General features: G+C 36.7%; 1 protein-coding gene across 4 annotated transcripts in view; it reads right to left on the reverse strand.

The window, feature by feature from the left end:
• Window positions 1-5,554: 5,554 nt before the first annotated feature.
• The window catches only part of CCDC91 (coiled-coil domain containing 91), a 115,617-nt gene continuing 95,644 nt past the window's right edge, over window positions 5,555-25,527 (reverse strand). For all 4 annotated transcript variants that reach the window (XM_064421073.1, XM_064421074.1, XM_064421072.1 and 1 more), the window contains one exon: window positions 5,555-6,783. In XM_064421073.1, the coding sequence (XP_064277143.1) occupies window positions 6,664-6,783 (120 nt within the window). In that variant the 3' untranslated portion in view covers window positions 5,555-6,663. The remainder of the gene's footprint in view (window positions 6,784-25,527) is intronic.

Consider the following 25,527-nt stretch of genomic DNA (forward strand, 5'->3'; position numbering starts at 1 on the left):
GTAAAATCCACTAGCAAATTTTGACTTGCAAAGTCAGCAAACACATCTGTTCTGGTCCATTTCTGGATGCTTTCATAACAGTGTGTATTCTTTTCAGAGCACTGTGAGAAAAACGACTGACCAACAGGCTTTCTTGATTAATAAAACCAAACCAGTTAGCACTCCAGTTTTGCCTTCTTTAAAGGAAAGATGCATTCATTTAACGGAGCTCAACAACAGAAAGTCTACAAAGTGTGGATCAATTCTTGCTATAACATAGAAAACCTTCTTTAAAGTTGTTAACTGACATTTCTAAGCCTTGTCCTGGAGATGGTCACGATTAAATTGTGCATAATACCAAGAATATATGAGGGATATAAAAGACTTTAATCTGCTTAGCAGTTTAACCAAGAGGAAAAATTTGATCAAAACATGTAATTGCTACAGAAAACTGAGTTATATTATTCCTCTGTAAAAACCAGCACGAAATTCTGGATGCTTATAATTCAAAATAAATACCAACATTTGATCCCAACATACATTCAGTCAATCAATCAATCAATCAATCAATCATCCTTTTAAATATTTCTTAAATGTTGTGGAGGATGACTGTATCATCCCTACCTTCAACTCACCTGTTCTTTGAAAAATTTGTTGAAGAAAAATCATGTTGAAAATGTGCACACACATTGTGACTATGACATTTATATTACATATTGGTATAGCCAAATTGAGTGCAACTTGATGCTTGCCCTGCTTGTGATAATCTGTATTCTTCTGAGTAGTCTTGTCCTTCCTGTGCAACCATCAGTCCTTTGTAGACCTTCTGCACTTGCTACCTGGAGCTTACAGGAATTTTTGTTCCAATCTGTGCAAGTGAAAAATTATTTAATCTGAGAAGCAAACACATTTCTGATTCCCAATAAGATGATTAGATGATACATTATCTTTTGACACAACACCTGGATCCTCTTCCATTTCATTTGGCAGACACATAAAGCCTTCTCCATTGCGTATATAACTTTCTTTCTAATACTAGTGTGGCAGTCAAGCAAGAGAGTTCATCATCCTGATTCAGTGGCAAGTTCCATAGAAGATCCTAAAACCTTCTGCTCAGGATGCTCAGGAAACATTTGCATTTGTCAGACTAAGGTATTTGAGCTTCAACCTTGCAATGCTTCCAAGTTTTAAAAAGCATAAGCTTCCATTTTTAAAATTGATTTAATTTAATTTAAATTATTTTATTTTAGGTTTTTGGATGTAATTTTGAAGTACAAATTCTCATGTCATATTATTTTATGAGACCTTCTTAGCAGCAGTGTAGTAATAATGACACACAAGTTTTTCCTTCACCAACATCTCCAGCCAACACCACCAACATAAAAAGTGCTGACGTTTTCTTCAAAGAACTGATCACAAAATCTGCTCTTAATTTCTTGGTATATTTCTAGAACCACACAAAGACAGAACTGTATACATTATATTCATCATGGTCACAACTGCAAGAAATGTGGAAGACATTTTGAGCTGTAAATAACCACCAGCAGAATTCCCGCTGACTTCCTGGGAGCCACTGCTTCCCAATCATCCTCTAAATACGTAATCTATGATCGTAATAAAAGACTGGGATGTTCAAGTAATGGAATATTTAAAATTATTGCCACAAAAATAGAGACTGACCATATATCACCATGACCAGCCATCTTCTGGAAAATTTATGTAGCAGCATTGACGCGAACACTTAACCAGTGCCCTAATTTGGTAGCAGTACAAGAACTGGAATATCTTTCAAAGTTCATTCAGCAAAACCAGTTCTGTTTCTCCCTGGGTTAAAGAGCCTCCCACTTCATTGTGTAGAAGGGGTCAGTTAGGACAAGTTTCTTTTTAAATGCAGAGAGGCATTTGATGACCATCAATGGACAATTGCGGGGGGAAAAAAAAAAGCCATTTGCTTTGGCCTTTGAGAGAAGACAAAACATTTTAACATGAAGAAAAAGACCAAATGCCAATGATTTGGACTTCAGACAGTGTTCTATACCTATTACTACAGATGAATTATCCAATCTGAAAAAAAATAAGAGATAAATATCTAGCATTTTGTTGGGAATCATATTTTTAGGATATGTGTATTTATAAACATCTCATTAGTTTACTAGTGTTCACTGCTACACTGTTTAAAATTGTCATCTGAAAAAAAAGAATAGTTTGAGTGTTTATTCAGTGATAGCTTGCGCATTTGTATTATTCATTCCAGACAAATGGAAAGCATCTAAAAAATGCTGGTTGTGTAAGTCTGAAATGTGAGGAATTATAGGCAATATAAGCAAATGTGAATATTTGATCTATATTAAAATGGTTACAGTTAAATAGCATTTAAGACATGGATAAAACATCAATACCACATCTACTACAGAAAAATATTGTTGCTATTATTGCTACTATATAGGATAATAACTATAATTATTATCACAAGAATGATGTATCAGTGAATGGTGAAACAAATACAAAACCTGAGCAACTCAGCAAACACAAAACTTGATAGTACAACTTGGGTGGTTTTTCTGTGATGTTCTACTGTTCAAATATGACTCTAATTCAGCAGCAGGACTATTAGTTTTATGTGGGCTTTAAAATTAATAAACAATGAAAACAATGGTAGCAGATGAATCTTCTTGAAGCCTCAGAAGAACAATATTCTTGGACAGAGCACAGAAAAGAAAACATTTTTTTTGTCAATTCCCGCAAGAATATTAAATTGAATGCAAGGCATGAATTGTACCCATGTAAAAAGTGTTTTCCAGTGTTTCTTTGACACATTTATGGACCATTGATGAAAAAAGAATGCCACAGATGTTATAAAACCTTTCTATACAGTATTCAGGATGTCCACATAAAAAAAATTTAAAACAATCTCATGCACACATTACATCACTCCTGCAATAGAGTTTGCAGTACCTAAACTAAGTCCACTTGATAACTGCAATGACACTGCATGTGATCTGAAAGTGAGCATAAATTACATGAGTCCCCCTGATAAACAATTTATATTGGTGGCTAAGTTCTTCCAGGAAATAAGACAAAATCTTACTCACATTCCCTTCATCAAAGAGGTGGAGAAAATCTGTAAGCTCAAACGTGGGCACATGAAGTAGAGGAAGAGGAGGGTCTCAAGTGTTGTAAGGGAGTTTTGGTGTGAAAAGGAATTAGGCTCTCTAAGGTCATGTCTGTGTGGATGATTCCAGACAGTCAGGAATTAACCTCACCATTTACTGAGCTGGCAGGACATGACACACTTCTGATCAGAAGCCAATGTAAAGATGCACAAAAAATTCAAAATACTAAAGTGATCTCAGCCTCTGGAATGACTACTGCTTCTTCTTTGTTCTGCCACCTAATGATGGAAGTGAAGGGATTGAATGCTTTAAGGAATTCAAGGGTAATTTGTCGATGAGATTCTTACAGCAAGGCAAAAATTCAAATATTCCCATATTGACAGTATACCAAAAACGTTGCCCATTATTCCCTTTTGTGTGTGACTTGCACACACGTGGTCTCAGAGCCAATCTAGAACCCTGTAGTGGAAGCAGATAAAGAGCTAAGAGAAATCTACAGAAATATAACACAAATGTGTCAGACTGTATGATGCCACAATGTTCAGCATTAACTCTGTGTAAACTGTTGGCTACAAATCACAGAAATCACAAGGTCTAGACTGCTCAGTTCTAGACCATGGAGTAAAACTGTTAAAATGGAGTGACTGTGACTACACCAAGGAAAGACAGCATTCTAAACACTAGATCTACTGTTGCCCTGCTTTTTAAGTCACTTCTAATACATGCCGTCCAACCCATGTCTTTATATAACAAGATTTATGGTTTATTTCCAATATGAAGTATACGACCATAGAGATAAAATGTTTATTATATGAGCTTTGTTGATGTTCTAGTTCTTGCGTTTTGATTCTGAGCATTAGTACCAGGGTTTCTTGTTCCTAGAAGTACAGTCTTGACAATATTTAATACTACCAGCCAGGCCTCAGAGGCAGATAAAGTTCTACCCCACAGACATACAACATGGTATTTTCTCTTTTATGTCATTCTCCAGCCTGTATGTAGGAATAAAAAAATAATTTAAAGAAAAAAACTGGATTTTGCAAACTTGTCCCTGGCTCTAAAGTGAAAGACAGCAGGTTCAGATTGGATATTAGGAAAGAATTCCTTTTTCTGAGGGTGGTCAGGCCCTGGCACAGGTTGCCCAGGGAAGTTGTGGCTGCCCCATACTTGGAAGTGTGCAAGGCCAGGTTGGACAGGGCTTGGAGCAATCTGGGATAGTGGAAGGTGTCCCTGCCCATGGCAGGGGTTGGAAATCAATGATCTTTAGGCCTCTTCCAATCCAGGCCATTCTGTGATTCTGATTCCCTTCTCTCAGATTTCCACAAAATGCACTCTCTCTTATGGTTAGACAGAAAGAATGAAAAATAAGCTTTAAAGCACTGGATGCCATATGGAGAAGGTGGAAGTTGTTATTGCATGCTGCAAAGCTCACCTACTGAATAGGTCTGGTTTTGCTGTATAAGCAAATTTCCTCTCTGAGACGTGGAGTTTTGAATGTAACCCCAGCTCCCAGTCTGGTCCTGCACATCTGTGGTCTAGTCTGTAATTTTGCTTGCAGGACAGAGAGGAAGATAAAAGGACTAAAACTGTCAGAGGTAAGAAAAAAATACGTACAGTTCTGTGTGATCATCACAATATTCAAAAGCTGAAATTAAAAAACACATGATCTAATGGGAAAGATACACCACAGTTGCCAGTGAAATCTTACTGACTCCAATCATAAGCTTCTTCTAAAAGTGCTTTTACATAGTGTTGCAAGTCAGAATACAAATCTCTCCTAATGAGGAAAAAGCTGATAAACAGGCTCTGGCTTTGAAGGGGAACACTTGGATGTCTTTAGTAAAAAAGGAATATTGTTTCATGTACAGGCCTAGAATAAAATCAGGAAGTTAATTTAGGAATCTGCTTATACCACATTTCTACAATTAAACACACATTAGGAGAAAGCAATAGTCAATCAATTTCTTTTTACAGTACCTTGACATTAAAAAAACCCCATGGGGACATCTATGACATCTTTGGTGCAGTTACAGAGACAAAAATTTCACTGGTTTAGGAACAAAAATGAGTAGGCAACTCACTAACATGATAGGATTTTCCTATCAGCCAGAAAAAATGGAAACTGATCAGTCAATCAAGTATCAAATAGAAGACTGGATTTTAATCCATTTGCAGGGTAAGGTCATCATCTAGTAAAACCAGCACTGTTTACTTCTTCAGTAAACCTTTGTGCATACAAAAGACAAAACCTTTGGGTTTGACTACAAAAATGAAGCACAGGAAAAGATTTAAATAAAAACGTTAACTTTCTGCAATACATATTTCATACTGCCAATACATGTGCAACCATTTGGTGTTCCTTATTACTATAAGAAAGCAATTTATGGAAAGTGCTGACAAAATCAGCTTAACAAAAAAAACCCAAAACACCTCCAAATAAGAAGAACCACACTTAAAAAATGTCCATGAGCTCACTGTAAGAGAGATCATTCTTAGTTTATTTACGTACCTAAGCATGAACACTTATTTTCCCTTATATCATTCAGAGATCTTCTACAACTAAGGCCCCAGTTCTACAATCAATAGAGAGTAGGCACAGAAATTCCAATTCCATCTGCTGTCAGCAAGACTAGAAAGACCTGTGAGTGATCCAAAGTCCAATAATGCCAGTGGGGAGTTCTTCTACTTCCTTCAATGCACTTTGAAAGGGCATGTGAGGTCAGCAGGCTGCACTCCTTATTCTGTCAGAAATTCCACTGAGGCAGTAAGTATCAGTCTCCACATAATTACATACATCTTCTTCCTGAAACTGAGGTCAGTCACATTAATCGTAATTTCATGAGAAAATGACTTTTGGAATTGAACTAGCTCTGTAAAACAGAAATAAAATATATACTATACATTGGTCATGGCAATGTTTTACACTACCCTAAACAGATGCACTGTTCAGTTTTTAATTTTTTCTGTTCCTAGAACTGGATTTGTTTATAAATTATTTAAGAAATGCCTGACAACACTCTTATGTTTCAGTACTGATTCTCCTGTTCTACATCAAAAGCAGTAAGAAATAATAAGCTGCTCAGGTTCACCTGAGGCAATGGACTTGGGTAGATACTTGGTAGGACTTGGAACAGAGATGGGTTTGTACCTATATTCAACTAAATGTTTGTCTCCATTTTTTAAAATATCAAAAATAATGGTGAATCACATTAACACATGGTGCCAAACTTAAAACAGACATAACAGGGAAATGTCATAATTTCAGACATAACACGGAAACTTTTGACACGGGCTATTAGAAAATCTAATGAAAGAAAAATCCTAAATAAAACAAATCCTAAATAAGCCAATTTTTTCCCAAGGATTTTTTTCCCTCTCCTATTTGCTATCTGATAATAGTAATAAAATAAATAAATAAATAGAAGAACATCATCCACAAACATTTCTATCAAGAATTTCAGATCAATCTTGACTCAATGATACAATCCAAAAATATTGGAATATATTCATCATTTGCTGGATGGAGATTTGCAGCTTCACAAATCACACTGTATCATCAGCACTGAGAATGTCAGTCTCTGTTTTCTGCTGGGGTTGGCTCTTCCTTTAATAAAACATTTAACTGTTTCTGTGCACATGAAAGAAAAAGTTCCAAACTATGCAGATTTCTCTGGCGGACAACTTCATCAAGCTGTTGAAATAAAAGAAAAAAAGATCAATGAACTTTAAGAAAACCTGAAAAAAAATGCCAGAGTTTGTCAGCAAAAATCCAACAATAACAACAAAAATTCAACAACTAAAGAACCTAAGTAATTTCAATGTGTATTATTTCATAACAACTTTTCAATGGAGTATTTGAATTTCTCCAAAATAAAATGCACACAAAGCTAAAAATAACTTTAAAGCTGACAAATTCTACACAATCTGTTTGAGAATGCTAAACAGCCTAACTGCCATGCTAGGTAAATCCCTATGGATATTACAGCTTTGCTTTTATAAAAACAAAACTTTAAACCTCGAGTTTAAAGACATCACTACATATGACTGCGTATTCAAAATTTCAAAGTCTACTAGTAATTTAAATGGCAGCATGTTTAAGTAGTTCCCAGAGGCAAAAGGCAGCATATTGCTATTTATTTTGCTTGTTTCTACATTTTATCCCTAATGCCAAACAATGTGAAATATACATATATAAATATATATATAAAAATATATAAATATAAATATATCCTTGTTGTATGGACAATCTTCCCCACCAAAAAAGATAAGAACACCATACTAAGATTTAGCAGGGTTTATCATCTAAATGACAAAAATATGGTTTACTGAAAAGCATTTGAATTTTTAGACATTAATAAATAAACAAAATGCACTGCAAAATTCCTTCCATTTGAAAGTTGATGTTCAGACATCAAACAAATATTATCACAACTGAGAGATGTTTTCAATCTGGATATCCTTTAATCAGCCCAAATTCAACTAAATATCCATATAACTATGACACAGGGTGAGACTGAAAAGTAGTGGTACAAGATTAATATGGCATAAAAATTATGCCACTCAAGGGAAAGGAAGCAATGGAATTTTGAAGAAATCAGCATTACTGTCAGATTATTGTGCACAAGTTCATATTCAATGTAAAATGGATGATTTTTCAAAAAATGTATCCTGACTCATATTTCAGACTCACAGATTTAATTACAGCTTTCAACAAAAACTAATCTGTTTATCAATCAGCAGTCCAGTTAATTGCTCTAACAGTCACCTGAATGCCCATTTTGTTTTATAACAGATAGCCTTTTTTAAAAATATCAACACAATGCAAGGCAAGGATAGTAACAGCTTCCCACTTCACTCTGAAAATGCACTCAGGAAAAAGTGGCAGCACTGTGACCTAATACACAACGGGAAACATTTTTATGACCCTGTGCTTTTCTGCTCCATAAGTTCCTCTAATTTATGCAGAACTGGGTAGTTAGAATATTTTGGCAATTTGTTTCAACAGAGATGAATGCATCAAATCTAGCCACCAGCAGAAAACACATGTATTTTCTAAACACCACACAATCATAAAACTCTCCTTCAGTAATAGAAGCATAGAATCATTGGATGGTTTGGGTTGGAAGGGACTTTAAAGATCACCCAGTTCCAACCCCCTGCCATGGGCAGGGGCACCTCCCACTGGACCAGGCAGCTCAGAGCCCCATCCCACCCAGTCTGCCTGTGTTTCTACTTCTGCTGTTCAAAATTTTGCATCTCTCTGCAAAAGCAGGCATTAGGGCTCCAGACACAGCCAGATGAGAACCTAGCCCACTGATTTACAACAGATTTTAAAGTAGATCTAGTTCAAATAAATGTCAGAAAAGTCTGTTCTTCATATATTCAAGGAACAGCTGCTACTGACAAGAAAATGGAAGAAACAGCAAACTAATCTCTAAAGAAGCTGTACCTGGAAGACTGTGGAACAATGGAACAAAAAAACCCCACTCTGTTGCGCTGGTGCATTTTCTCTGATTTGAAAAGTATCTTGCCTCCTTTGTTTCTTCTGGAGCAAAATATTTTGCTTGGGGAAGCTTGCAGATATATTTTTGTGCTTGTGATCCATATTTCTTTGGGGAACGAATGGACAGATACAGCACAGTTCACATAATATCATCTGTTTCATGTTAAGAAAGAACACAAGATACCTCTTTCTCTAATTAATATAATTCTCACATGATGCTATCAGATTCTTTTGGTAGGTATATCAATTGGAGACGCTCAGCATGAAACTGAGTTTTGGTGGTTTCCTTTTATTACATGTTATATCATTATATTCCTAGACAATTCTTTATTGAGCTTTGACCATGAGCTTTGGCTACTCTCCATTTTCTCTTCATGCAGCCTTTCCTTGCAAATTCTGCTTTAAAGGGGCCAGAGTAGCTCACCAGATGTGTGTTCTGATATGCTGCTGCTCAATTTCTTTACCAAGGCTGCAATCTCAAATTGTATAGGATTAAAATTATTTCACCAAGCACTAAAGTAAATGTTTAATGTGTGTAGTGATTGGCTGCAGCATGAACAAACCAGAAATTCGTCAGGCTTGAGCAAGATTTTAAAAGTCTCAAATGAATTAAGTACACATTTGAGGAACCTTTGTTGAACTCAAGTGGCTAGTTGGTAGTCTCCATTTGTGCATAAGAAAAGTTTATTGCTTGTTAAACATTTATGTAAATGAATAACATAAAACTTGAGAATTCAGTTCCTCCTTGTTTGCTCAGTTTATGAATATGCATTGCCTTGAGCAGGGCATTCTAAAAATCTTCAATGCTGGAGTAAATGACAAAACAATCCAGAAAGACTTGGGATCGTCATATAACACAAAAAGAGAAGCAATGATGCTGTCTTTGAAAATGGTACATTTGAATGTATTCAGAAGGAGAACATGCTTGTTAATGGGAAAATTGGCTTGGCTGGCAAATAGGAACAAATGAAGCTTTGTTATATAATATATTGTTTAATGAACTGTTAGCAATGGACACAGCTTTCTTGAAGAGTGCCTCCACATTGCTGTGCTCCTGCTTGCATAATATACCACAAAATGGGAAAATTTATAAGATATTTTAAATCTCACTTTTCCAAACAGTCTTCTGTCTATATTTTTAGGTCCTGTTCATTTCATGGAATGACCTCATGATTTAAACAAACATAAACGGACATCTGGCAAATTCAAATATAACTTATATGCAAATGTAATCAGTATGAATAACATATTTGGGTTGGAGCATTCACACAACCAAACCAACCCAACTGTTCTGATTCTGTAGATGCTGAAAAACGCACCAAGTTTGTTCAGATCTGCCAAGGAAGGACATTTTCCTGCACCATACTATTACTGTTGCCATTGCTAGTCAATATTTCTCTTTCACTCTATGAAATCTATTAGTTCAAAGTTCCCAAATTCTTTGGACTGTGTCCAGTTGGTGGAGCTTTAATTTGCTCAAAGCTTTAATTTTCCAGAACTTCATTACCCAACAGTATCTTTTAACTCTGTACTATTTTTTTGGGATTTTTTTTCCCCTAAGACCCAGAGGCTGTCTCTCTAGGCACTTGTATGGGTCCTGCTTAGAAACTGGATATATGAGATTTGGAAAAAAACACTTCTTGAATCCCACTCCTTAAATTCCCACTATCCTTGAGACATTTCATTTACCAAAAATGACCAGAGTCTTGCAGGACCATCCAACACACTTAGTGCTGTCTGTTCCCCTCTCTTTAAAGCCTCAGTTCACTTAGATCCAAGAGCATTTCCACACTGTTTCTGGCCAAAGATGCCTGGATGAGACACCCTCAGACGAGGGGTCTCACCCCAGTCATATCCACAGGCCACCCCAGATGATGTGCCTTGGGGCCATGCAAGGCATGATCTGGAGGCACAAGCCCCAGCAGAACTCCTGAGCAGATGCAAGTTGGATTTGGGAAATGGAAAAAAAAGGAAAAAAAATGCACTGTATTACCACCAGGAGAATGCTTCTACCCCAGCCTACTCTATTTCACTTTAAGTCAATCCACCACTTTAAGCTCCCCTGCATCACTTCAGCCACCCACAGCTGAAACCAAACCAAAGTTAACCACCATTCTTAGCTCTACATTTTCCTAGATTTACCTTACTTTTCAAATTTTCTGTGAAATGAAAAGGAAGCCCACATGAGTGATGCCTAAAGTAGAAATCAGTTTCTTACACAAACAACTGAGCGTGCACATCCTTCATATCTTCCCCTTACAATATCTACTTGCAAATAGGTTTGTTTTCATGGCATGCATACTTATCTTCCTCTATTAAATACTCACCAACTTCTTAAAATACTTCAAATTACTAGAGGAGAAACCCAGTCAGAACTCTATAAATAATTGCTGTATGTCAGAATTGTACTCTGTTTCTAGTAACTAACAAAATAGCACATGGAAAATATAATTTTAGGTTAAGCACTGAAAGATATGAGATGAAATCCTGATCTCACCACAATAAAGGTATATTTTCTTATTAATCTCACTATGGCCTGAAGTTCACCCAGAAAAATGAAGAAAACAAAATTAATGTTAAATATGGCTCTTCAATTTCCTGTCTGTATAAATACAACTGTTTAAAAGTGTATTTTTCAAAATTATCTCTCAGATAACACAACTTCCCAATACCAAATCTATTTTCAGCTGTAGGAATGGTAGCTACATTTATTCAAACACATTGAAAAATTTACCTGTGCTTCAAATGATAATTAGAGGATTAATGTATTCAGTAGCAGTTCAGGTCACTACATTGGCTCTGTGATACTAACATGAGTAAAAACTGCAATCTTCTTTTTACCATGAAATTCAACAAATACAATGACCAGAGATTAAAAAAGAGCAAAGATGTTGAAGAAGAAAACTTTTAATTGTACTTTTATTACTGGTGTTTTTGTAGTTGATAAGTTGAATAGGATTCATCACCAAGGCATTTCTTTGAAGTTAAATATTTATTAGCCACAGGTAATTATTCATAGACATCAGTCTGGCATAATTTCATATTTTCCAAAAGACTTGCAGTAAAAGCATTCTTAAATATTTCCTGTCCCCTCTCTGATGAATGTTCAATAGAAAGGGGACATTGTGACACCAGAGGTAAAACAATTGAAGCTTTGTTTTAATAATTGGTAGTTTATCCTAGTTAATTTAGTCTTGATTTCTCTATGTATTTTTATTGCTGATAAATATACTAAAGCTTTGTCTGTTTGCTGTTTGCAAACAAACTGATTTCCATTTGCTATTAATCTGTATGGTTTTGTATTATATAAATTTACTAGCTAAAAAAATTTCTATAAAAGAAAAAAACAGAAATTGAAGAATGAGGATAGGCATACTTCAGACTATGTTTTTCTATAATTTAGTTAAACATCTTTTTGGAAGAAAATCAATACAAGACTAAACTAACAATTCTTATTTTTACTTGAAAAGACTCTGGAATAATCTTTCATTTCATTCTATAGTTCTGACTTAGCCCTGTTTGATCAACACTTAGATGGACGTGTCCATGGAGAGCAGAACACCAGTAAAAAGTGCTGACGATGACAGATTGCTTTTCTAAATACTTCTACACTCACTTATTAAGGACCAGAGGAACAAATTTAAGTCCCTTTGAAATCAGTGGAATCAGGAATATACATTACTTAAGCATAAGGCAGAAATTATAGTGATGCTTGATTTGTTCATGTATATAAATAATTTACTAAACATTTTTGTCAGTGGCACTTCCTCCTCCATGCAGGGACTTGCCTGACAATGACAACATGTTAAAAACACGCTGGGTTGCTCCTGGAGCAGGGAATCCAGATGTAACACAACTTCTTGCTTAGAGTCAGCCATTGATGTTGCAACTGAATTTGCCTTTAGGTATTTCTGTTACTCCTAATTACCTGTACATCTGTACCTAACAATAATTGCCTAACAATAGGTAATTATTTTGAAATTATTTTGGCATCAGTCTGAGCTATAAATTACAGTTATGGTCTTTCTGAACAATGGTCTGAACTTCAATTCTAAGTGAATAAATGGTTGCATTTTAAATATGTGATACTTTCTAAATATTTTTAGAGACAAAGTATTTTGGAAAAATAATGGCTTTTCATGTATGATCAAAAGCTTAACTTTTGCAGGCTCCTGGTGGCCCAATTGAAGGTGAAAACACTATTGCACCTTAGTGCTAAGATTGCACTGTACTGGATGTTGGCCAACAAACACAGTCCAACAGACCCTTGCAGTGCAATTAAACACTCATCAGTGTCTTTTCACTGCTTGATTGGTCAGTGCTCCTCTTTGAGGAAAATTCAAAGACAAGGGCTTTGCTTTGTACAATTTTTATGGTATACAGACAGGTTTTGTTTGGGTTTTTCTTGCCCCACAACTAACCCACTCCAGTGAATCAGCCTGACACAATCCTGAAAGGTTCTGTAGCTGCAGAAATTCAGTCACATGTTAATATTTTCTAGTAAAACTATGGGTTCAGAACTCAGTGCACTAACATGAACTTCTCCCCACAGATTCAACAGAAGGCTTAAAAAATTCCCTAGCACATTAAATAGACCATGTAGAAAAATTATTACCTTGAGGAACCTGCAAATCTGAGAGTTGGATGAGGAAACAATGAACTACTTCCTCTCATTTCTGTAATGGATGAGAAGGAAAACAGATCCATATGGTACATATGTGCAGCAGAACTTATTTTAGAGTTAATCCCAGGACAGGACATTTTTGTCTGTCCACCTGTGAATTTCTACTATTGATAACACTAAGTATATAAAAACAAGGTTCTTCATGGCTGTAATTTATACAGTATCTCCTACACATTAGAAAGTCATCAGTGCTCAAGACAATCTCTATGAAAGAGTGATGTTTAATAAATTATATTGCCATGTGAAAATGTTTGGGGTTTTTTTTCCCCTTTAAATAAATAATGCTGCACCTTCTAAACCTTAAGGATTTTATGCTTGGAATTTGATCATTAAAATAATACCATATGTTGGACACATCTTTAAAACAGATTTGCCTACTTTGCTGAAGGTGGTGGGAAAACAGCCTGTCAAACCTCTCAGAATCTCCACTGTCTCCCAGCTGGACCCAGGAATGTAAGAAAATACTAACTTTTCTTTATATAAATACAAGAAAGAAATTTGCTTTCAATCCAGGAAATTAGATCAAGTGCAAAAAGAACTAAAAACTGTTGCAGCATCTGCTCAGACTACTGGAGAAGGTGAAAAATAGGCATTTTCTAAGCCTGCAGTGACCTACCTACTTAACAGATTACAAACATGGGGTTTCTTCTTTTTATTTATAGACTATTACTATACACTAAAAATAGGAGTTACTATAATTGCTACTATAATTGCTGATTGGTCCAGCAATCTGATTGTTGTGGTTTTAAGTCACAGATTCAGGATTCTTAAAACAAACACACAGAAACATATGCAATGTCTTCAAAATCTCTGACTGACAAATAGTTAATATTTGGCCCTGGAAAAAGCCTGCACAGCTTCTGAGACACAATGGAATACAGTCTCCACAAGGCAGGCACAAGCAGAAGACTAACCACAATGTGGCCAAATTCATCAGATCGCTTCCCCTGATATGAAAAAAGAGAAGCAGAACTTAACTTTACAACAGCATCTAAATAAAGGATTTATAAGTGACTCAGACTGATTTCTATCCAGGCTTGTCAGAGCCTGAATGCTCATAGCGTGTAAAAGTCCTTAATAGTTTTCTCCTAATCTCCAACTGTTTTAAGTAACCAAGTCAGTCTTGGGCACTATCACATCCTGATTTAATACAGCTACAAATGACTTGGCAGAGATTGCACAGGGCTTCTGTGGAGCTCCATAAACCCAAATTGCCACCTTTCCAGGAAAATGCCTGAAGACTATCAGACCATGCTTCCTGAAAAGCCCTGAGTGCAGGGCTGGGTGATAGATCTGGTATCAAAGATCTGTTTCATTTGTCAGTATGCAAACATGTTCCAAATTAATCCACAGTAACCACGCTTGGTTAAAAGCAGCAACAATCTTCCTACACATAAAAATTGCTATTGTTATCCAGCCAAATAAAAAAATGTTATCTGATGGGCTCATGTTGAGTCATGCTCACAGAATTCCCTTACAGTACCCAGATGATATCTACAGAACTGGATTAATTAAGCCTAACTGAAAAGCAAACAGCAAATGCAGGTATTAATCAGAACAGTATTTTTTGTTACTGTGAATTTGTATTTTGCATTATCTGTGAATAGGTATGCAAAATAGAAATAATCATTGCATCATAAGTGTTTGCAGTGTATACAAACTGGAAAAAAAACCCCTAACAATGTGCATGACTGTGAAATCAGAGTTGTAGAACTGCTACTCCATTGCCATGGGTGCTTTCTAAACATCTCTGTCTAATGTGATCCCTCACGAACAGAAGGCTCAGCAGGAGCACAAATTCCTTGCCTCTGAGAAGGGTAACAGGTGGTTGATAACACACATGGCAGAGAATCACTGCTTTAGGCTGGGAGGTGAAAAAACTGTGTTACATGGAAAGCTGAAGCTACAATTAACATAATGAGTCAGGCTGTAATTAATCTACCTAGATATCAAGGAGACTGCAGTTGCATCATGATTATCTGAAGGCTCCTGGGAAACTTTATCTGCCACAACTTCTAAAGCAAAGTGTCCCCTAACAACACACTGGAGTTTGGTAAATAGAAGCAGCAGGAGAAAAATCCCACCTCTTGGTTTTGAGGAACACTTCATTTTGCAGCCAGGTTTTCATTTTAATGAAACTTTAAGATGTGACAGGATGAAACAGGACAGAAGTCATGAGCAAAGGTGATACCACATGAAATACAGGTATCTTTCCAAAATTACCACTGTAATGGTTACATTACAAGTTACAGCTGATGGATTCACATGAAGAAATTAAATGAGGAAAAAGAGCCTGCAGCAAGTCTGCGATAAATTTAGCATTAAATATGTGTCAATATACATGCATTAGGATAAGTAATTATACATTAAGGTTCCCTTAATTATACATTAAGGGAATACAAAATTAATGTCCTACTATTCAGACAAAAATTTTTGAGCCCACATTTACTATTGAACTTCTTCGGTATTGAGAAGATTGAACACAAGGTTTTTTACTAACACTAACATTTTACTGGAAAACTCAGTTTGGAGTTTGAAGCCAAGCTACTACAGCAAAATTCAGGGCAGCTGCTGGCAAAGCAGTTCATAAAGCTGCAGCTGCAACACTGTCATCAAAGGCAGGACCTCCTTGTTTCAAAACACACACAGACTGAGTGCCCACAGCTCTCAGCACGTCATCACTTACAACACCACAGGCAGGAAGATTCTGAAGGAGGAGGGAGAAACAAGCAGCAGGACACAATAATCTGCAGGTTTTCTGCTCCACACTACTCCAAACCCTTCCTGCAACTGCCAGCCAGAGGAGACTCCTCAACAGTAGGGATAGAGTGGATTCCCCAAAGCAGCTTCCTTTGGGTACCTGCCTGGCTATTCTGCTGCTTTTCCAGATGCAAATTTGTGCCAAGGCTTTGCTGAGAAATTACACCCAGAACATAAAATTGTCATAGTTGAGATGGTCACAAGACAAAGCAACACTCAATTTTCAGAAGGCTTCCAACCCCATTTTATAATAGCATGCATGCTTTTTATACATTCCTACAAAACTCCTAAGTTTACAGTTTACTCATTGGTCAAGAAAGACAAAGTGCTCCTTGGAATAGACAGTTGCAGGTTTCTCTTACTTATCCTTCTTTATTTCTTGGTTGTCAGTGACCTTGGCAGAAAATTCTTTCAGGAATAAACATGGATCCTGTTATCAAACTTCTCTCTGGCTCACAGAAATTGCTGTAAAACCTCTTCCACATACAACCACAAAGAGAATAGCAGTTTTTCACATAGGCAATACCTTATTTCACATTACTAAAAAAAAACCAAAAACCAAAAACCCAGAAGAAACTGTTGCTTAGCAGGGTGGGGTGAGGGTAAAGGGCAAGGGAGGGAAAAATATACTTGACCAAATTATATGAGTCAGTAGCTTGCAGCCAAAGCAGAATAATAACACATATACTTATTAACTATAAGCCATTGAAGCATCTTGCTGATTTTCTAACACACAGATAAATATTTGAATGCAAAAAGTAAACAGGAAACTACATCCCTTTGCTTTATCTATCTAATCTTGCTATTGCTCTAGGTAAGAAAATTTATTTCTTTACACGTTTCTCTAGCTTCATAGACAACTTGATTAAGTCTCAAATTTTGATCCCACTGGCTCTGCTGCAGGAATCCAATTGCAGGAAATAATTATAGGAAAGATTCATCAAAACACATATGGTAAGGCCAACTTTCCCATTACTTTTAAAAAATATGAGTTCAGCAGAAGGATGAAAACACCAAAAGACACACCTGAAAAAAAAGAGCAAAGAAACTGCAAGATTTGGGGTAAAAATAATCTGAATTTTCTTGCATATAACCAACTACAAAAAGTTTCAAATGATTCCCCAGCTAAAGGAGTAAGCAGATAAAACTATTGAGGTTCAAGTATCTCCACATAAAAGAACTTGGGTAAATGAGAAGCAGCACAAAAACCCCAAACAAACCCTGAACTACGAATATTCCTCAGCTGTAGAAAAACACAGCTCAGAACAGAATAAACCATCCTTACACACAGTTATCTACTCATTTCACTTGCGCAGTGAACAAGAGAAAAAAATAACTTGCCCTCAAAACTCTAAAGCCAAGACAATCTGCCAAACAATGTGACTTTGTGGTGGCTTTGCAAGGACTCTGGGCTTATCTTATCCTGGTACATGGACAGAGAAATTCTACAGAGCACCTCGTTAAAATGACTGTGATTTCTGGATCTTTGCAACACAAACACAGAGACCACAAAACTGTCCCTGCACGTCACGGAAACAATGGAGAAAAGGGGCTTCTGTGTTCTGTCTTTGTCTGCTTGGGCCTCAGTTCCAGTGCAATTAAAATGGTATCACAAAAATCTAGGGATGGAAGAGACGGTGACCCAACTTCTGATCTCTGCACCGGGAACTCATAATAAAATCAATCAGAGTGGAACAATTGGCTCTTCTCTTTTGCAGTGTGACAGCCTTGCAGGTGCATGCCAAAATGCCTTTGCTGAGCACGGCCATCATTAACTTTCTAAGACTCTTTAGGATCCCCTTGGTGCTAAAAGAATGGTACAGCAGGGACTTGGAAAAAGCCAAGAAGTTGACCTATGACTAAGAAAATAAAACTGCAGATGATATTCTTAGCTTTAATTAATCCAAGTGATCATATTGAAATGATTAAATTTTCCATCTAGTACAAAGCAATGTGGATTACACCAACTTAAAGATCAAATTTATAACTGCTGTTATGTTACAAAAATACCTAGTTGTACATTCTATAAATTTTGAATCAAGAAATGACAGTGAAAAACAAATACCATTACAAGCATATAGATGAATTTGAAAGACAAAGAAAGCAAATAATTAATGTTTTATTTTATTAGGAATGACAAAAAAAATCCCCAAAGTCCTCTTCCTCCTCAAAACATTCACTTACTCATTCTAATAGAATATTAAATGTTTAAACTTCAAAATTCAGCTGACCTAACTTTCTCACTAGGATGGCAAGATAAGGGTATTCATGTTCATTTGCACACATGGATGCATAGATTTTTCTGGGGTTTGTTGTTCTTGTTCTTTTTTTTTTTTCTTTAAATTACCTACTCTTGGTTAATCAAAAGGTCTCTTGAAAATGCCCATGGACAAGAGTCACAAGTTGCACTAAAAATGGTTAATCCCACACACCTAATCAAGAACTTTGAATCTTTTTCTCTACTCAACATATTTTGAGAAAGTCATACACAACACAAAACAACCAATCTTCAAACAGATGATCTGGTTACAATTCTCACATTTCCAGAAGTACACTGTGAAATTCTAACACTGAGATGAATCAGGAGTAACACAGGAGACTTGCAGGGGGCCAGAGGTGTGTAAGGATGCCTCACTTCCTCCTGTCACACACAGCCTTCCTAACGGACAGCAGAGATATTTGGGAGCCTACTCTGCCTCCTTATCAAATACTTGCAGAATAGAGAGACCCTGGATGGCAGATCTTGCCTTTTCCTGTACCTCAGGTGGTGCCTAGTCACCTATGAGAAAACCACACCGCTCTCCTCTGACAGACAGATCTGGGTGACATTAGTACAGTGCACACTGCAAGTCTTTATCCCTGTGAATACTCTGCATCCACAGAGCCAGCTGAATAATTATGTGTTTGCACAGCAAATCCAAAGTTACTCTTACAGTAATTAAGAAGATACACATTGGATTAAAAACACAATACATCTCAATCACAAGAGTAGCTTTGAAATAGTGGAGTATCCAGCCATCTCGTTGCTGAACATTATAATTCATCCTGTTATTTTTTTCCCTCTTTGGCTTTGATAGCACAATATTTTCTCAGTAATAATACCATTTGATTTCAGTTTCAGCTGGAATCTCGCCTGACTAAAGAGTACAGGCATAATCTCAGTCTTTGTAGATTAATACACTGTGGCACAAAAGGATATATGAAACAGTTTTTACTTAAGTAAAGAATTTCAAACTCTGGCAATTTTACGCTGAAGTAATTGCAGAAAACCCTACAATAGGCTATGTATGTAGTTTCAACTAAATCGCTTTCATCAGCATAAATGATCACTCAAAGAGTTTGGAAATTATAATTTTGGTTATTTAACAATTTTCTTTGTATTTCAATGAAACTAAGTGGCAGAGAATTGAATTTCCCCCCCCCCCCCCTTTTCATTTGTTAAAAACAGAGCTATAATTTCCAGGAAAATAAAAAAATTTCTTGAATGCATGATGTTTTGCTATTGAAAAGTGGCAGAAAAATGCCAAAATGTTCTCTGAAGAAAAATGCCTGATAGGATCAATCGATAGAAATACTACATTCCTCCACAGGAGACTATAATTTCCTTTTAATACCAATCAATAGAAATACTACATTCCTCCACAGGAGACTATAATTTCCTTTTAATATTTGGAAACAATAATTTCTAAGCTTATAGAGACCCTAAAGTTCAGGCAGAAATGCCAGGCTCACTTGTGTATCCCCTGCAGATACATCACACTGCTTCAGGATCCTTATCCACAGAGGAGAAAAGGAGAGCCAGGTGCACCAAACTCATCTTACACTACAACTTCCCATAAATCCCTGGCTTAATCCTTTGGATTTATACAGCTCTTTGAGTTGGGTAAAGGAGCAGTGTGAAAATGCTCCTAAAGCGACCACGTAAATGTTTCTCTAATCCTATTAAAGCCACAAAACAGGCCCAGCTGAAGGAGCAGGAAACTGAGCTAAGGAACTCTCAGTGACCCCATCACCAGACCTGTTGGTCACAAGCTCACCCTGGGCATGGCACAGATGTCCTGACATCAGGTGGATTCAGGACATCACCGTGGGGACCCCTAGGACACACTGGATGGTGGTGAGCTCTGCAGTAACACCAAGTTTTGCACTGGTAACTTGCAGCAGCTGAGTTATTAAAATAGCTGATGCAGAAACAGAAGATAGGACTAAATATTTTTTGAATACCACTTTGTTGCATTACACAGAAATTTATGTTCCCCAAACACGACACTGAATTCGGCCAAAAATGATACAACTTCATTGCTTTTCTTTAAAAGTCAGAATAAGAGGGGAAAAAGTTGAAAAAAAAAATACTCAAGGTGACACCACACTTTAAAAACTGGGAAACTGGTCTGTTAAAATGTGTTGGTGGTAACGTTTAGGGTTTGGACTCCCATTAATGGGGCCCCAGGGAAAATATAAACACTCTTTCTGAAATTAAATCTTGAGTTTGCCCACCGCAGTCTTGTTTTCAGCTTCAGCTGCTGGCACGTCAGCCTGCAATTGAGGCCTTGCATCAAATGCCAAGCTAAACATTCAGCAACAAGAATGGTAATGACACCCTATTTTGTTCTAAGGCACATTAAAATATAGCAAGTATTATAAAAAAAAAGGGCAAAAAAATCACTCATTTGAGATTAATAACATAAAAAAACTGATTTTTGTAACCTCTCTCCCTTGCACTTGTCTTCAAATAATAAACCTTCAGAAGAAAGCTGTGCTTGACTCTTGAAATCAAGCACACTTGCAAAACAGTAACACATATCAAAGTTCTGATAATAACTGCCTAAGGGCATAAGCTTTACCTACAAGGGTTCTAAACTAAGTTCCCTGGTTTTGATACAGGATTTTTCAAGTGACTTAACACGAATGGATCAATAAATGGAAGTCACTCATTTGTACATAAGTTACAAATTTCCCACCTCAGGTGGGACCCTTCCTATTCACAGAGATATGACATACTAACATCAGAACTCTGTTACTGGAACACCTCCTACCTACTAAAGCATCTCTTTAAGTTATCTCTTGTATTCTCACATTCTTTTCCTAAACACTGTGTTCAAGGTGAGAGTGTGCTGCTCCAGCTATTAGTTTTTCCCCCTCTCTCTCCCAAATCTCTGGCTTTCTGTAATCTCTGCATGTAGATGGATCTAGAGTAAGGGATGCCATGTAAGACACAGCCCCTGTTCCAGGTAAGGGATTGGGATCTCTTGCCTGAGAAGGGAATAGTCAGCCTTCCCTGTCCTAATCCCAGCTTCTGTGATGTCTCATGATGCATAGGAACTATCCCCTACATAGGAAAAATTGCACTCTGGATCTACACGGGATGGATGGAGCTTCTAATATAAACACTGCTCCAAGACACTCAATCCCTGATGGGAATCTGGGTTGGAAATCTGGGTTGATCTGACTCAGAGAGCAGACTGCACCCATGACTCAAACCAGGGACTAACAATAACTTACCTGTCATGGGTAAGGAATTTGAAGAAGCAGCCAATTTAACAAGGAGACAGAGGAAAGGGTGCACAAGGAATTGGTACAAGGACTTGTTCCACCACTAACACACAATGATAACTTGAATAATATAAGATACAACATACTCTAGCCTGCTACCCAATAAATGGAGTGAATTCCAAGCTTTATCTTTAAAATCATCCCCTCAATGTGAATAACAAGGTGAGGCCAAGCAGCTGTCAATTCATGGCCGAACCAACAGCACTCTTATCTGCAGACTGAATGGATTTCTTTAATCAGAGGGTGGTGAGACACTGGAGCAGGTTGTCCTGAGAACCTGTGGATGCTCCATGCCTGGAAGTGTTCAAGGCAGGGCTGGAGGTGCCCTGGGTCATCCAGTGGGAGGTGTCCCTGCCCATGGTGGGGGGGTTGGAACCCAACAGGACCTCCCAGGTCCCTTCCAAACCAAACCATTGTGATTCTGTGATTCAGGTCTGAAAGCAGCAGATTTGTGTGCTCTTCGTGCCTCCCCTGGAGTAAGGAATTAGAAAGAGGGCAGAGTGCTGGATCCTTATTACTATTCTAAGCAAAAGCCAAAAATGGTTGCAGCAGACACATTTTAACCATGCAAGCACATCAGTCCTCAACAGGAATCACATCAGCACTCCTGCTGGAACCATAAAGCCGACCATAAATTTTTAAAAACTGAATATTAGACGTAATAACCTGCAGTAACTACAATACCAGTCTAGTTACTGAAGTTAATGTAGTACTATATGGGAACAGTTCTTTTCTGTTCAAGACATTTGTAGGTAATTTAGAAGCCTTTCAAAGCAATAGTTTCACATTCACATGAAGTACTTTTCTGAAAGGCAGGTACAGGGGTTTCTTATTTTATTTCCATTCATCATCATGTCAGTTGTGTAACTATCTACTTTATTAAAGAAATAAAATAATTGAGAAAATTTACTTAAATGAAAATAAATACTGGATGTGTACAGTTGAAAAAAATTAGGCAATTTAAGTAAAGCAAAAGCAGTAATTTCTAATCCAAATGAGATTAGCACCCGAAGAGTCTGAGCTCTTGGGTTTAAAGCTACATTAGGATTCACATTTCAAGAGGAGATTTTGTGGAGTTGCAATGGTTACTGCCAGTAGATGTACCATAAAAGGAGTCACCATCCTGCATGGAAGCGCAGAGAGGAAAGCAAAGGTGCAGTCAACAACAGAAGGTCAAGGACTTCTCATCTAAATAGAGATGTTACCCATATAATGGAAGTCTAGAAAGCATCCAATTCAATAATTTCAGGAAAGACAAAATATAGATAACCAGTAGTTGAACTCTGTGTCAATTCTTAGTTGGACGGAAAGCCAAACTGCTTTTTAAACCACTTTTTAATTTTAAAATTTTGCTTTGATTGCAGTTAGGACAACAAGCATGAAGATTGGTGCGTGGGTAAGATGTTCAGTGGCAGGAACACCAATTACATACAGAGATTTTTCTACAGCAATAAAGTCACCTTTGAAAGTAGGAAATTAAAAAATAATAGCAAGAAAAAACATGGTGGTTTTTTTCTGTCTGATTAGAGGGGCCAAAAACCCACAGTTACTTCCAATTAAACTGATGTTTGAAGGTGTTTTCTGGTAGTAAAATTGTTTTCAAATCCTTTTTTACAATCATAGCCACTTTCAGCCACCAGACAGACATCTTATTCTGCTGTACTGACCTTCCTCATTAGTTTGATCTAATTCTTACTACAAAAAGAGTTATAAATTATAAGGTCTTTATAATGACTATATGATCTAGATGATAACTAAGGCATTTATGACAATATTGTAAAGAATTAAAATGTTATTTCAACTGCAGCACTTGAAATGTAAAGGGAGACCTTTTAGTCAGGTTTGTTTAAGAAAAACTTCAGAAAATGGACCATTTTCTGTGACAGTTCTGATGGATGAATAACAGAGTAACTACGCAGAGGTGCACATATCTTCTCACAAGGTCAGATTTCAGGAGTGAATTACAGACAATTCCTCAGACAATTTGAAAACCCAAATGAATCTGCAGCAGCCTCTCCTACACAAGGTGGATAAATTGAATTAAAACTTGAGTTTCATGTATTCTTTTTCAGTCTTTACTTTAAATAACTAAATGTAAGACATTAGTTTTCACTATAAAATCTTCTCTTAAAATATCAAAGGATGAGGAAATTGCACAGAAAATACATCACATTTTAAGGAAAAAAAAATCTGGATATATAGCAGGGGTTATAGCAATTGTAAAACAGATCATCTTCCCCAATCTGTATTGGTAAAGGTGCTTTCACAATAGATTTATATAGGCTTTGTTGCTAAATGACAAAATCAAACATAAAACCCCCAAGAAGTTCTAAAAGTGCATTCATGATAAATCATATCTGTAGGAATATATTTAATTATGAAATATAGTACATGCCACTTAAAAAAAAAACCCTAAAATGGGATTTCCTACCATAAACAACCCCAAAAGTCAGTGTATCAGTTAGAAGTCTACTCAGAAGGTGGAAACAGACAAAATAAGCACACAAAATACACTCCATAAACACAGTATGCTATTAGAAATAACCCTGAAAAACAAGGATAACTATGGAGGAAATGAGCAGTTTTAATCTGATTTACTGTCAGATTCTGTCAGATATGTCCTGCTGTCTTGGATATAACTTGATCACTATATTTCTTCCCTTCAAAAGCATTGTGACTACACTGCATCTGTGCACAGAATGAAATGCACAGTTCCCCTTTCAAGTGGTAAATGCTTGTTGCACTGCAGAATAATCCCACTGAAAGTGGGAAAAGGTATGACTTGCTCTTGCCTGGAATAATCAGACCTTCTATAAAGGTGTTTTATCAAGGTAAAACAGTATTTTCCAAATATTCCAAGTCTTTTTCAGAAAAGAGCAAAAGTAACTCTGGTTCTGGTTATGTGGCAAAGAGCCAAGCTGCCTGTCCTGGCACATCCCACTCATCCCTGGGATGAGCCTGGAATTCTGTTTTCCAAAAGCACCTGCATTATTACCAAACTAAAGGGGTAATTCCTCTATGAAAAATTAGAAGAGAAACTTGTTGGATTTTTTTTTCTTTCCTGTGAGACAGACATGGCTTTAATCAGCTTGCCAGTGATTCTTAAATAAAAATATTGTGGTTGAAATAGGCCCTTATTTTCTGTAGTATCAGAAAAAATTGTCTATTAAACACAAAACCCCCAGAAGTATCTCTTTGGCTATTCTCAATTCTGCAGTATTTTGGTAAATATTAGTCAGAGAAATGTTTTCTTCTAAAGGTTATGAGGCACAGCTGCACAAATCATATGGGAACACACAGTAGTACAGAGAGTTTTGTCATAATGGTGACATCTCTGCTCTCAGAGTCCGACCCTTAAATCAGGATGGGAGTGCATTTATGGCAAGTGTCTGACCTTCAGGGAAACAGGGGCTGCATTAAAAACAGATCTGTCACTCCAGTGATTACTCAAGCCCTAACACGTAGTTTTTTCCTGACAGGCCAGAATATGTCCTTTAAAGCCAACAAGAACTGTGTGCAATTAGCAGACAAAAGGTGCCTGATTAATGTCCTCAGCTTTGCTGTCAGAAAACAAGGAGCAGATTTTCCCGAGGGGAGATGAATGTCAATGTAAATAGGAAAAATTAAAATTTGCTTGTTGGCTAGCTACTCACCTCATGAAGTGAATCTTTGTGATTTGGAGGAGTTCTTTAAATAAGCTATTCAGCACAGGATTTATTTGGTAGAAAACTTTTCCTCTTGCAACTTACTTTCTCCTTTGTATACCAACTTCAAGAATTATTTTTTATCTCTGTACAGCTAATGGTCACAAAGATTATTTAGGCACAATAATACTAGATCACTTTTTTGTCTGCTATAAATATATAATAAATAAATAAAACATATTTAATTAATATTTTTAAGCATTCAATTGAAGTGAATAGGCAGTAAATTAC

This window comes from Passer domesticus, chromosome 5 (assembly GCF_036417665.1).
Source record: "Passer domesticus isolate bPasDom1 chromosome 5, bPasDom1.hap1, whole genome shotgun sequence".
Lineage (NCBI taxonomy): Eukaryota > Metazoa > Chordata > Aves > Passeriformes > Passeridae > Passer > Passer domesticus.